This window comes from Chiloscyllium punctatum, chromosome 10 (genome assembly GCF_047496795.1).
Source record: "Chiloscyllium punctatum isolate Juve2018m chromosome 10, sChiPun1.3, whole genome shotgun sequence".
Taxonomy (NCBI): Eukaryota; Metazoa; Chordata; class Chondrichthyes; order Orectolobiformes; family Hemiscylliidae; genus Chiloscyllium; species Chiloscyllium punctatum.
Window position 1 is genome coordinate 119,399,470 of NC_092748.1, and position 14,540 is coordinate 119,414,009.

The window sequence follows — 14,540 nt, forward strand, 5'->3', positions numbered from 1 at the left end:
GGGGAGTGGGTGTGGGGTGATGGGGGAGGGGGTGTGGGTGATGGGGGAGGGGGTGATGGGGGAGGGGGGTGTGGGTGATGGGGGAGGGGGTGTGGATGATGGGGGAGGGGTGTGGGTGATGGGGGAGTGGGTGGGGGTATGGGGGAGGGGTGTGGGTGATGGGGGTGTGGGTGATGGGGGAGGGTTGTGGTGGATGGGGGAGGGGTGTGGGTGATGGGGGAGGGGGTGATGGGGGAGGGGGTGTGGGTGATGGGGGAGTGGGTGGGGGTGATGGGGGAGGGGTGTGGGTGATGGGGGTGTGGGTGATGGGGGAGTGGGTGGGGGTGATGGGGGAGGGGGTGTGGGTGATGGGGGTGTGGGTGATGGGGGGGGGGTGTGGGTGATGGGGGAGGGGTGTGGGTGATGGGGGAGGGGTGTGGGTGATGGGGGTGTGGGTGATGTGGGAGGGGAGGTGTGGGTGATGGGGGAGGGGTGTGGGTGATGGGGAGGGGTGTGGGTGATGGGGGAGGGGGTGTGGGTGATGGGGGAGGGGTGTGGGTGATGGGGGAGGGGTGTGGGTGGTGGGGGAGGGGTGTGGGGATGGGGGAGTGGGTGTGGGTGATGGGGGAGGGGTGTGGGTGATGGGGGAGGGGGTGTGGGTGATGGGGGAGGGGGTGTGGGTGATGGGGCAGTGGGGTGTGGGTGGTGGGGGAGGGGTGTGGGGGGGGGGATGGGGAGGGGTGTGGGTGATGGGGCAGTGGGTGTGGGTGGTGGGGGAGGGGTGTGGGGTGATGGGGGGGAGTGGGTGTGGGTGGTGGGGGAGGGGGTGTGGGGGATGGGGGAGGGGGTGTGGGTGATGGGGGCAGTGGGTGTGGGGGATGGGGGAGGGGTGTGGGTGATGGGGGAGGGGTGTGGGGTGATGGTGGAGGGGTGTGGGTGATGGGGGAGGGGTGTGGGTGATGGGGGAGGGGGTGTGGGTGATGGGGGAGGGGTGTGGGGGATGGGGGAGGGGTGTGGGTGATGGGGGAGGAGTGTGGGGGATGGGGGAGGGGTGTGGGTGATGGGGGAGGGGTGTGGGTGATGGGGGAGGGGTGTGGGTGATGGGGGAGGGGTGTGGGGGATGGGGAGGGGTGTGGGTGATGGGGGAGGGGTGTGGGTGATGGGGGAGGGGTGTGGGTGATGGGGGTGTGGGTGATGGGGGAGTGGGTGATGGGGGAGTGGGTGTGGGTGATGGGGGAGGGGTGTGGGTGATGGGGGAGGGGTGTGGGTGATGGGGGAGGGGGTGTGGGTGATGGGGGAGGGGGTGTGGGTGATGGGGCAGTGGGTGTGGGTGATGGGGGAGGGGGTGTGGGGGATGGGGGAGGGGTGTGGGGGATGGGGGAGGGGTGTGGGTGATGGGGGAGGGGTGTGGGTGATGGGGGAGGGGTGTGGGTGATGGGGGAGTGGGTGTGGGTGATGGGGGAGGGGTGTGGGTGATGGGGGAGGAGTGTGGGGGATGGGGGAGGGGTGTGGGTGATGGGGGAGGGGTGTGGGTGATGGGGGAGGGGTGTGGGTGATGGGGGGTGTGGGTGATGGGGGGAGTGGGTGATGGGGGAGGGGTGTGGGTGATGGGGGAGGGGTGTGGGTGATGGGGGTGTGGGTGATGGGGGAGTGGGTGATGGGGGAGTGGGTGTGGGTGATGGGGGAGGGGTGTGGGGGATGGGGGAGGGGGTGTGGGTGATGGGGGTGTGGGTGATGGGGGAGGGGTGTGGGTGATGGGGGAGGGGGTGTGGGTGATGGGGCAGTGGGTGTGGGGGATGGGGGAGGGGTGTGGGGGATGGGGGAGGGGTGTGGGTGATGGGGGAGGGGTGTGGGTGATGGGGGAGGGGTGTGGGTGATGGGGGAGGGGTGTGGGGGGATGGGGGAGGGGTGTGGGTGATGGGGGAGGGGTGTGGGTGATGGGGCAGTGGGTGGGGGAGGGGGTACAGCAGGAAAGGTTGAATTCAGAATGTGAAGACAATTAGCTCCTTAATGAAGACCTGAGGAAATAGGTGGTTGTAGCCATCACATAGACACCACCCCAGACACACAGGGACACCGTCATCAACCGGGTGTTTCATCACAACAAAGGAAATAGGAGCAGGAGAAGGCCATTCAGCCCCTCGGGCCTGCTACACCATCCAATACCTTGGGCTTTAACCTGATCTTCCCGCCCACTCCCCATCTATCTCGGTTAAACCAAGACCCCTAGGATACTCTCTGTTCCAGCTCCCCGCCCCATCTTAATGATGGACATCGGCAATCGTCTGGAGTAGAGACTCCCAGGGCCTCATACCCCTCTGAAGGAGGTAATGCCCACCGTGTCTCTGTGCTAACCATACCCTGTGGACTCTGCCTCACCCACCGTATTGTAACCCTCTCCCTCCACCGCCCTCAGCCCCAGGGGGTGAACGAGGTCTCAGTAATGTCTCTGTCAGATCCTTTCACAATCTGGTACATCTCGATATAATCGCCTCGCATTCTCCCGAGTTCCAGAGAGTATTGCCCCATGTCACCCTCATCATAACACAGGCCCCTCAGCACCGATCAGAGAAACTGCCCTGTACCACCCCAGCCAGGGACCCCCACACCCCGTGAATGAATACAAAATGACAGAGGGTGAGTGCAGAGTCTGGTGCCGGGCTGATTAGCTGGTAGTACTGGAGTTTGTAAAGTTGGAGCGGTTAGGTCTGAAGGTTTGGAAGGGCAGAGAGCTGAGCGTCCTACCTGGCTGAGATGTTGCTGTAATGCATGTAGGCAGCAATGACCACTCCAGTCCGACCACGGTTTCCCTGCAGTTAGAGAAGACACAACTGAGTCAACACCAGGAAACCACCACAGACACAATCAGTTCACCCAGCACCCAGTTATAGGGAAGAACAAAGCATCTGATCATCTGGTCATTTGCTGACTAATTCCGTCCTGGTATTTTAAGTGCTCATTCATGTGCTGCTTCAATGTTCTGACATTGAGGTGTCGCTATTGGACTGGGGTCAGAAGTCACATGACGCCAGGTTATAGTCCAACTGGTCTATTTGAAATCACAAGCTTTCAGAGTGCTGCCCCTTCACCAGGTGAACTGTAAATAAACCTTAGATTAGATTAGATTACTTACAGTGTGGAAACAGGCCCTTCGGCCCGACCCGCTGAACAGCAACCCACCCAGACCCATTCCCCTACATTTCACTTTATCTAACACTATGGACAATTTAGCATGGCCAATTCACCTGACCTGCACATCTTTGGACTGTGGGAGGAAACCGGAGCACCCGGAGGAAACCCACGCAGACACGGGGAGAATGTGCAAACTCCACACAGTCAGTCGCCTGAGTCAGGAATTGAACCTGGGTGTCGTCTGACTCTGCTGAAATATTTCGAGAGCATCTCTCTCCACCACCCTCTTATCACCTGCTATATTTCTCCCACCCTATGGGTGAATAGATTCTGCCCAGTAAACCACTCTCTCCCCAACTCAAACTGGTGTCCTCTGGTCTTAGTCACATCTGTGATAGGGAAGAGATTCTAATGATCTGCCCTGTCTGTGCCTCTCATAATTGTATCTCCCTCAATCAGACTCCCCCCACCCCCCCCCCCACCCTCAGCATCCTCTGTTCCAGGGAAAACAATCCCAGCCTATCCAGCCTCTCCTTATCACTGAGACATTCCATCCCAGTAATGTCCTGGTGAATGTCCCTCTGGACCCCCTCCAGTGCAGTCACATCCTTCCAATAGGACGGGGAGCAGAGCTGCACACTGTGTTCCATGTTGTTGGGGTTACAATATAACATTGATTTTTGAAGCAGTGAGGGGGAGAACTTGTGGCTTTTGAGTTCAGAAGGTTCTGCCTGGCCAACCCCACTTTCGGATTGTTTGAGTTTGCAGCGGTTCCAGAAGGAGGCTCACCCCCACCTTCTCAAAGGGGCAGCTCGGGACGGGGAATAAATACTGGGCCGGGCCTGTGACCCCCACATTCCATGAAGGTATGAAAAGAAAGAGAGAGAAACATTCAGAGCCTCAAAACAGAAAGTGTCCATCTCTCTTTCTCTCCAAGTGGCAAAATAAAGCACAAATCAACAAACATTAAAGGAAAGAATTCTAACAAGAAGCCACCCAGGGCTCCCTGATCCATTATCAAATCGTAGAGCGACTGTGATTCAACAGGCAACACCTTATTGTTGATGTGGAAATAACAAAATGACTGTGAGAAACTATTGAACCCATCCTTGAAATCCGAAGGTGTGATCTTTGGAATTTTGGTTCCCCTGTCGACATTTATCCTCACGGTATAGTAAACTGTTTGAGTTTTAGTGTGCGTGTGAGAGAGTGTGTGCGTGTATGTGTGTGTGAACCAGAGTGAGAACATAGAACATAGAACATAGAACAATACAGCACAGAACAGGCCCTTCGGCCCACGATGTTGTGCCGAACTTCTATCCTAGATTAAGCACCCATCCATGTACCTATCCAAATGCCGCTAAAAGGTCACCAATGATTCTGACTCTGCCACTCCCACAGGCAGCGCATTCCATGCCCCCACCACTCTCTGGGTAAAGAACCCACCCCTGACATCTCCCCTATACCTTCCACCCTTCACCTTAAATTTATGTCCCCTTGTAACACTCTGTTGTACCCGGGGAGAAAGTTTCTGACTGTCTAAAGTGAGTGTGCATGTAAGTGAGTGTGAGTCTGTGCGAGTGTGTATGTGTGTGTTTTGAAGGGCTACAGTTTAAATTGCAGGGATTAGAAATCCTTTCTATTCATAGGATCCCTACAGTGTAGAACCAGGACATTCAGCCCATCAAGCCCATACTGACCCTCCGAACAGCAGCCCATACTCACCATCCCAATACCCCTGCATTTTCCGTGGTTAATCCACCCTGACCTGCACATCTTTGGACTGTGGGAGGAAACCGGAGCAAACCCACACAGACACGGGGAGAATGTGCAAACTCCACACAGAGAGTAACCGAAGACTGGAATCAAACCGGGTCTCTGGTGCTGTGAGGCAGCAGGGCTAACCACCGAGCCACCGTGCCACCTCTGTCTTTTATTAACGTGTCTGACAATAAATTAGGTTATTTTCTGTTAATGGTAAAACCTGGTGAAAGTTGCTTTTTTTCTGAGTAGCAGTGAATTGGGCAACTTTGTCACCTTGATAATCCCACTGGGATTTGATATATCTTGGGATGGCTGTGGAGCAGTGAGGGATAATGATCGCCACATTATTCCCAGTTACATGAACACACGGTTAACCTGTGGAAGGGGCACGAGGAATAGGAACTTCTGTGACAAAGTGGGACAGTGATACATTTACCGAGATAGAAAGTCAGAGCAGAGGGAAAGTCAGAGTATAATGAGGGAAATTGTAAATTTGTTCACTTTGATTGGGAGAATAGTGAAACAATACACGACGGGACACTGAGGTAGAGAAAGAGACTGCAGGACTCTGAGGTACAGAGAGAGAAGACAGGACACCGAGATACAGAGGGATCTGGCTGCCCTGGTAGATGAATCATAAAGTTAGTGAGCAGGTGACAGGTAATATCAACAAAATCCTGCTATTTATCGTATGGGGAATAGAATATAAAATCGGGATGTTGTACTGCATTATGCAGGGAATTGTGATGATCGTATATGGGGAACTATAGAACATAAAACATTATAGTGCAATACAGGTCCCTGGGCCCTCAATTTTGTACCAATCTGTTGAGTTGTGTTGAGTTCTTATCTCTTCATTTGAAAAAAATAATTAAGGTAGAGGTAGTTCAGAGAATCCCAGTGTCACAGAAGGGGGCTATTCAGCCCATTGTGCCTGGACCAGCTCTGCAAATATCACCGAGTGTCAATCTCCATTCTCCCCATAACCCTGCACACTATTGCTACCCAAAACCCGTGCCCTCTTGAATGCCCTCTTGAAGCTGTCTCCACCACATCTCCTGGCAGTGTATTCCCGCACCCTCACTGTGTGAAAAGGTTTTCCCTCACATCACCCTTGCTTCATTTGCATATAAACCTTCTCCTTGATTTATGAGCAGGAACAGAGAAGGTTCCCTGGCCTGAGTTCAGGGATGAAGGGTTTATCTTCTGAAGAAAGGTTGGACCCAGTGAGTGGGCCTGTATTGACTGGGGTCTGGAACAATGAGAGGTGACCTTATTGAAATGTGTTTCTGATTCTGACGGCACTGGAGAGGGTGAAAACCAGGAGGAAGCTTCCTCTCACCGGCTTCACTTCCCAGACAAAGATGAGGAGAAATTGATTCCTCTCGGAGGGTGGATTTTTCTCTTCCTAGAAAAGGCGGGAGACTGTGTCTGTCAAATTATTGGAGACTGAGTTTAGTGGGTTTTCGACTGACCAGAGAGGCAAGGAGTGGGGGGGGGGGAGAACTGTACTGGAACATGGAGTTCTTTAACTGGGGTTCTTTCTGGGGAAGGTGGGACCTCTATAAACAGGACCTCTATACACCTGAACCTGAGGGGCACCAGCATCCTTGGGGGGAGGTTTGCTAGTGCTCTTGGGGGGGGGGGTGGGGGGGGTTAAACTAACTCTGCAGGGGCATGGGAACCTGGACTGTAGCTTTAGGGTGCAGGGCCTGGACCGTAGGGAGGTTAGGAACATGGCATCAATCTCGAAGGAGGGTGTCTGTAAACAGGAAGGTGGCTTGAAGTGTGTATACTTCAATGCCAGAAGTTTATGAAATAAGGTAGGTGAACCTGCAGTATGGGTTGGTACGTGGGACTTTGATGTTGTGGCTATTACGGAGACATGGGTAGAACAGGGATAGGATTGGCTATTGCAGGTTCCAGGGTTTAAATGTTTTAGTAGGATCAGAGGTGGGGGTAAAAGAGGGGGAGGTGTGGCATTGCTTGTCAAAGATAGTATTACAGCGGTGGAAAGGACGATGGATGAAGACTCGCCATCTGAGGTAGTTTGGCCTGAGGTTAGGAATAGGAAAGGTGAGGTCAGCCTGTTAGGAGTTTTCTACAGGCCTCCTAATAGTCCGAGAGACGTAGAGGAAAGGATTGCGAGGATGATTCAGGACAAGAGTGGTTGTTATGGGGGACTTTAACTTTCCTGATATTCACAGGAAAGCTATAGCTCGAGTTCTTTAGATGGGTCGGTGTTTGTCCAATATGTGCAGTAGGGTTTCCTTACACAATATGTAGACTGGCCAACAAGAGGTGAGGCTATACTGGATTTGGTTCTGGGTAATGAACCAGGCCAGGTGTTAGACTTGGAGGTAGGTGAGCACTTTGGGGACAGTGACCACAATTCGGTGACTTTTACTCGAGTGATGGAGAGGGATAAGTGTGCACTGCAGGGCAAGAGTTATAGCTGGGGGCAGGGAAATTATGATGCAATGTGGCATGACTTAGGATGCGTGGCTTGGAAAAGTAGGCTTCAAGGGAAGGGCGCAATTGATATGTGGAGCTTGTTCAAGGAGCAACTATTGAGTGTCCTTGGTAAGTATGTACCTGTCAGGCAGGGAGGAAAGTGTCGTGTGAGGGAGCCGTGGTTTAATAAGGAATTGGAATCCCTTGTTAAAGGGAAGAGTGCGGCCTATGTAAAGATGAGGCGTGAAGGTTCAATTGGGGCGATTGAGAGTTATAAGGTAGCCAGGAAGGATCTGAAGAGAGAGCTAAGAGCAGCGAGAAGGGGACATGAAAGGTCCTTAGTTGGTAGGATTAGGGAAAACCCTAAGGCTTTCTATAGGTATGTCAGGAACAAAAGAATGACTAGGGTAGGAATAGGTCCAGTCAAGGATAGTAGTGGGAAGCTGCGTGTGGAGGCAGAGGAGATTGGGGAGACACTGAATGAATACTTTTCGTCAGTATTCACTCAGGAACAGGACATTGTTGCCGATGTGAATACTGAGTCACAATTAAGTAGAATGGACGGCTTTGAGGTATGTAGGGAAGAGGTGTTGGAAATTCTGGAAAGGATGAAAATAGATAAGTCCCCTGGACCTGATGACATTTATCCTAGGATTCTCTGGGAAGCAAGGGAGGAGATTGCAGAGACATTGGCCTTGATTTTTATGTCCTCGTTGTCTACAGGAATAGTGCCAGAAGACTGGAGGATAGCAAATGTGGTCCCCTTGTTCAAGAAGGGGAGTAGGGATTACCCTAGTAACTATAGGCCGGTGAGTCTCACTTCTGTTGTGGGCAAAGTCTTAGAGAGAATTGTAAGGATTAGGATTTATGAACATCTGGATAGGAATAATGTGATCAAGGATAGTCAGCATGGTTTTGTGAAGGGCAGGTCGTGCCTCACAAACCTTATTGAATTCTTCGAGAAGGTGACTAAGGAGGTGGACAAGGATAAAGCGGTAGATGTGGTGTATCTGGATTTTAGTAAGGCGTTTGATAAGGTTCCCCATGGTAGGCTACTGCAAAAAATACGGAGGTATAGCATTGAGGGTGCGTTGGAGGTTTGGATTAGGAATTGGCTGGCTGGAAGGAGACAGAGGGTAGTAGTTGATGGTAAAGGTTCATCTTGGAGTGCAGTTACTAGCAGTGTTCCGCAAGGATCTGTTTTGGGATCATTGCCGTTTGTCATTTTTATAAATGACCTGGAGGAGGGGTTAGAAGGTTGGGTGAGTAAGTTTGCGGATGATACGAAAGTCGGAGGAGTTGTAGACAGTGAGGAAGGATGTGGCAGGTTACAGCGGGATATAGAGAAGCTGCAGAGCTGGGCAGAAAGGTGGCAAATGGAGTTCAATGTGGGTAAGTGTGAGGTGATTCACTTTGGTATGAGTAACAAAAAGATGGGGTACTGGGCTAATGGTCGGATACTTGGTAGTGTGGATGAGCAGAGGGATCTTGGTGTCCATGTACACAGATCTCTGAAAGTTGCCACCCAGGTAAATAGTGCAGTGAAGAAGACATATGGCGTACTGGCTTTTATTGGTAGAGGAATTGAGTTCCAGAGTCCTGAGGTCATGTTGCAGTTGTATAAGACTCTGGTGCGGCCGCATCTGGAGTATTGTGTGCAGTTTTGGTCGCCATACTTTAGGAAGGATGTGGAGGCACTGGAACGGGTGCAGAGGAGGTTTACCAGGATGTTGCCTGGTATGGTAGGAAGATCCTATGAGGAAAGGCTGAGGCACTTGGGGCTGTCTTCATTGGAGAAAAGAAGGTTTAGGGGTGATTTGATAGAGGTGTACAAGATGATTAGGGGGTTAGATAGGGTTGACCATGAGAACCTTTTTCCACGTATGGAGTCAGCTATTACAAGGGGGCATAGCTTTAAATTAAGGGATGGTAGGTATAGGACAGATGTTAGGGGTAGATTCTTTACTCAGTGAGTCGTAAGTTCATGGAATGCCCTGCCAGTAGCAGTGGTGGACTCTCCCTCTTTATGGGCATTTAAACGGGCATTGGATAGGCATATGGAGGATAGTGGGCTAGTGTAGGTTAGGTGGGCTTGGATCGGCGCAACATCGAGGGCCAAAGGGCCTGTACTGCGCTGTATTCTTCTATGTTCCATGTTCTATGGAGCTAAGACCACAACCACATCCGTCATGAACTTACTGAGTCGGCCCAAGGGGCCAAATGGCCTGCTGTCGTTCCTATGAGCTGTGGAGCTGCTGTTGTTGTGGTGTGGGGATACAAGTGTCCCAGCCTCTCAGAACCACTGAGATCCCCAGGTTCGGGGGTGGTGGTACAGGTGGGGGTGGGGAGGGGGAGAGGCCAGGGAGGGGAGGGAGCTCACAAATGCCAGACTGAGCGGGACTCTGAAAGAAAGATCTACATTTCTACAGCAACTTCCATGGTGCTAGAAGGTGCCAGGCCACCAATGTGTTGTTGACATGCAGTCGCTGTCAAAATGCAAACCCAGCAGACCATCCAGACACAGCAAGATCCCACAAACAGCGATGTGATAAAGGTAAAAACAAGGAATGCAGATGCTGGAAACCAAAGTCTGTGATAAAGACCAGACAAGCAGCTTTTGTGATGTCAATTGAGGGATTGGCATTGGTCAGGACTCCCTGTCAGGGACCAATTCCCCAGCTTTACCCCAAAGCGGTGTTTCCATCCTCCTGAGCGTTGGTATTGTGTTTAATCCGAAAGGTAACAGCTCGAGCTCCCTCAGCACTGCCCCAGAATATCAGTTTGCACACAAGTCTTGGAGGTGTATTCGAGTCCAGAAACTTGGGGCTCAAGGGGCAAAGTGAACAAGGGCTGACCTATGTTTATCACCACACACTGGCCTAGAGGAGGGAGGGCACAAAGCAGGAAAGACCCAGGCTCCAGTTTTGGCCCTACATGCTGGTTCAGACCGGAGGGGAACTCTGCAGACTCCTGTTCTTGTCCTGGGAGGGGCCAAAGCTGCGGGTCCCCTTCACAATCAGAATCACGAGGAAGGGAAGTATCTGGGACAGAGAAACCCCTGACAACAGGAATGGGAATGCTTGGGGAAAGACACTCTCCACCACCACCTCCCGGCTACACTCTGTGGCAGAGAGTGGGCAATCTCTACATTACCCTTCTCAGGTTCTTCACTCTGAGGTCTCTATAGCAACAGAGAGCTCTGTCAGCCAGAGTTCATGAGGTTTTGTTATCAGCACAGCCTGCGATTTGATCCTGCTTTCTCTGTGTCCTCTAACAAGGCCTCGCTAATGGTTTCAGTTTTGAATGTCAGCTAGCTAATCCTAAGAGAGTAAACACCTCCCTTCCATTCACGTGTTTAGCTTCTGATGGATCTTGTCAACACCTTCCTCCTCCCAGCTCGGAGGAAGACTTTCAGCCATTTCGCCAATGGGTCACCAATGGGTTTCCATTGTTCCAAGGGAGAGGTGCCAACACCTTTCCCCATGAATATGGGAGGAGCCCTGTGGCCTCAACTCTGAAGGTTACCCCACTGCCCCACCCCCCCCCCCCCCCCCCAGCTCACAGGGACACAGTCCTGAGCTGATTCATGATCCCCTGCCTCAAGTCACTTATTCCAACCTGCCCCTTGGCAAAACCCAGCCACATACAGGGAGCACAGGATTCGAGAGGGTTTCTGGGATCGAGTGGGTTCAAGAAGATTGAGTGGGTTTAAAGGGATTCAGTGGGTTTGAGGGGATCAGGGGCTGTTTCCCTTTCCCCCTAACCGTGGTGTTCAATGGGAAGGTGGAATTGGATTCCCAGGGAATGATTACATTACATTAGATTCCCTACAGAGTGGAAACAGGCCCTTCGGCCCAACCAGTCCACACCGACCCTCCGAAGAGTAACCCACCCAGACCCATTTCCTCCTGACTAATGCACCTATCACTATGGGCAACGTAGCAATTCACCTGACCGGCACATCTTTCGGTTCATGAGGTCAATTCCTGGAATGGCGGGATTACCTTACACTGAAAGACTGAAGCGACTGGGCTTGTATACCCTTGAGTTTAGAAGACTGAGAGGGGATCTGATTGAAACGTATAGGATTATGAAAGGACTGGACACTCTGGCAGGAGGAAACATGTTTCCGCTGATGGGGGAGTGCCGAACCAGAGGACACAGCTTAAAAATACGGGGTAGACCATTTAGGACAGAGATGAGGAGAAACTTCTTCACCCAGAGAGTGGTGGCTGTGTGGAATGCTCTGCCCCAGAGGGCAGTGGAGGCCCAGTCTCTGGATTCATTTAAGAAAGAGTTGGATAGAGCTCTCAAAGATAGTGGAGTCAAGGGTTATGGAGATAAGGCTGGAACAGGATACTGATTGGGAATGATCAGCCATGATCATATTGAATGGCGGTGCAGGCTCGAAGGGCTGAATGGCCTACTCCTGCAGCTATTGTCTATTGTCTATTATCTTTGGACTGTGGGAGGAAACCCACGCAGACACGGGGAGAATATGCAAACTCCACACAGACAGTCGCCCGAGTCTGGAATTGAACCCAGGACCCCGGTGCTGTGAGGCAGCCGTGCTAACCACTGAGCCACCATGTTTGAAATGTAATTGGTTGGGTGCTCGGGAAAATGACAAACTGCAAGGGGACAGGATTAAAAGGCACAGGGACTGATGGGCCAAATGGCCACTGTGAAGCTGGGTAACTGGGAGAGACACGAGGAATTTCTCACTGTGAGCAGCAAGTTCCCTCTGAACAGCTCTCTCCCACCATTCCCAGCAGAATCACGCCGAATGAAATGGGATAATATTATTGTCTTGGCTCAACCCACAAACACTGAAGGTTGGGGGTGTCGGGAGGGAGGGAATTCCTGCTCCTTCCCAAAGAGAGCCTGCTGTCCCAGTCCTCTACTGCCCCCCTCAGGCAGCACCTTGTGGCTGTCACTGAGCAACTGCCAAATCTGACCCCAACAATCTGTCCCTTCCCGTCACATACCCAGACACTGGGGGGGGGGGGGGGGGGGGGGTTTGACACGGGGGACTGATCATGTCTGGAACACACACAGGAATAAATAACACCGGGAGAGAATGGTCAAAGATGTGAAAACTCAGTGAATGTGGAGAGAGTGTGGGGGTTGTGCCGTTTTGGGAGTTACAGATCGAAAACAGAAAGGTTCAAAATCACGAGAACCTTCTCTGAGCACAGAACGGTACAGCACAGGGACAGGCCCTTCGGCCCACCATGACTGTGCTGACCATGATGCCAGTCTAACCCATTCCCATCTGCCTGTACATGGCGCATATCCCTCTATCCCCTGCGTGTCTGTGTCTCTGTCTAAATGCCTCTTAAACGTTGTTATTGTATCTCCTTCTCCCCCCCTCCCCTGGCAGTGTGTTCCAGGCTCCTCCCACCCTCTGGGTAAAAAACTTGGCTCACACATCTCCTTTAACCTGTCCCCCTCTCCCCTTAAACCTGTGCCCCCTAGTATTTGGCATTCCCACCCCGTCTATCCACCCAGTCCATGCCCCTCATAATGTTATACACTTCCATCAGGTCACCCCTCAGCCTCCAACGCTCTGGTGAAAACAATCCAGGTTTGTCCACCCTCTCCTTATTGCTAATACCCTCTAATCCAGGCAACATCCTGGTGAACCTCTTCTGTACCCTCTCCAAAGCCTCCACATCCTTCCTATAATGTGGTGACTGGAACTACACACAATGCTCCAAATGTGACCTAACTAAAGGTTTATAAAGCTGCAGCATGACTTGCTAACCTTTATCCTCAGTGCCCCGATGATGAAGGGAGGCATGTGGTGAGCCTTCTTTACCCCTTACCCACTTGTGCTGCCCCCTCCAGGGAGCTATGGACTTGCATCCCAAGCTCCCTCTGGATATCAGTGCTCCCAAGGGTCCTGCCGTTTACTGTATACTTTCACTGGACACTGTACATTCTGGAACCTTCAGTATGTCATCCACATTAACAGTCTCTTTTCGTACATTCCCTGGACACTGAAACAATAAAGCAACAAGCCCAGAGTGTGCACTTAAATGAAATATTCTGACAGGAAATATTTAAGCTGCACTCAGGTGTAGTAACAAATTCAGGAGAGGGATGGCAGTCCCATGGGCTGAAGCTGTACAATCACAGGGTCAATGAACCATTACAGCACAGCACAAAGCCATTCATCCCCTCAGGTCTGTACTAGCTCTCCACAAAGACACTCAGCGAGTGCCACTCCCTTGTGAGGGCAATGATGAGCGTTGCTCGGAGTGCAGCATTGTCACTGACATTCCCCACAGTCCGGCCCATTTGTGGAGAAGGGCGTTCTGTCATTGACATCGATGGAGGCTCAATACTGAGCCCAGAGAGTGATTGACTGTGAGGACTAGGACACACTTCCTGAAGGTCTCTCTACATCACAACATACTCCACATCAAAAATCACACAAAGTACATCAGAACTAACTGTAGGTGGATGTTTAATGGATGGGGGGGGGGAGGTGATGGGGTCTGGGGAGTTAACATTAGGCTAGAAATTCAGAACAGACTTGACCTCATCCTCACCAATCTGCCGGCTGTAGATATATCTGTCCATGACAGTATTGGTAAGAGTGACCACCGCACAGTCCTTGTGGAGACAAAGTCCCACCTTCACATTGAGAATCCCCTCCATTGGGTTGTGTGACACTATCACCGTGCTCAATGGGACAGACTTCAAACAGATCGAGCAACGCCAGACCGGGCATCCATGAGGTGCTGGGGGTCAGCTGACTTGCTTGGCTGACTTGTCCAATTCTGTACGTGTCTGTGATCACCTTTGTATGTCACATTTTGGTGGATGAACTATTATGCTGTATCAGTTTAGGTACCAATTTATCCAATCCAATTGCTAGACGGTTATATTCTAAAATTTCAAGTTACGCTTCATTCTCCAGTTGTGCTGGTATTTTAACTTCACTCCCTCCGTTGTTCAGTACCACAAATACACCTTTCTCCTGACTATCATCCTCGACATAGTAACTCTTCAACAAGTGAACACGACACGGGGTACACCCACTGACCCTTTCCTCTTGTCTACAGTCATCCACATGATCGAGATTCTTTCGGGTTTGATAAGTTCCAGTGAAGCTTGTTTCAACACTATATGTTTAAGGTTTGTTGCAAAAAAGAAAAAAAAAAGATGGTCTTCAAAAACAGGAGTTGTATTGGTGTCAGGCA

General features: G+C 51.7%; 2 protein-coding genes across 2 annotated transcripts in view; one reads left to right on the forward strand and one right to left on the reverse strand.

Moving 5' to 3' along the window:
• Nucleotides 1–14,540, forward strand: part of tns1b (tensin 1b) — an 833,038-nt gene that overhangs the window by 456,385 nt on the left and 362,113 nt on the right.
• The window catches only part of LOC140481745 (tensin-1), a 63,945-nt gene continuing 52,125 nt past the window's right edge, over nucleotides 2,721–14,540 (reverse strand). The window contains exon 5 of the mRNA XM_072578281.1: nucleotides 2,721–2,789. Within this exon, the coding sequence (XP_072434382.1) occupies nucleotides 2,721–2,789 (69 nt within the window). The remainder of the gene's footprint in view (nucleotides 2,790–14,540) is intronic.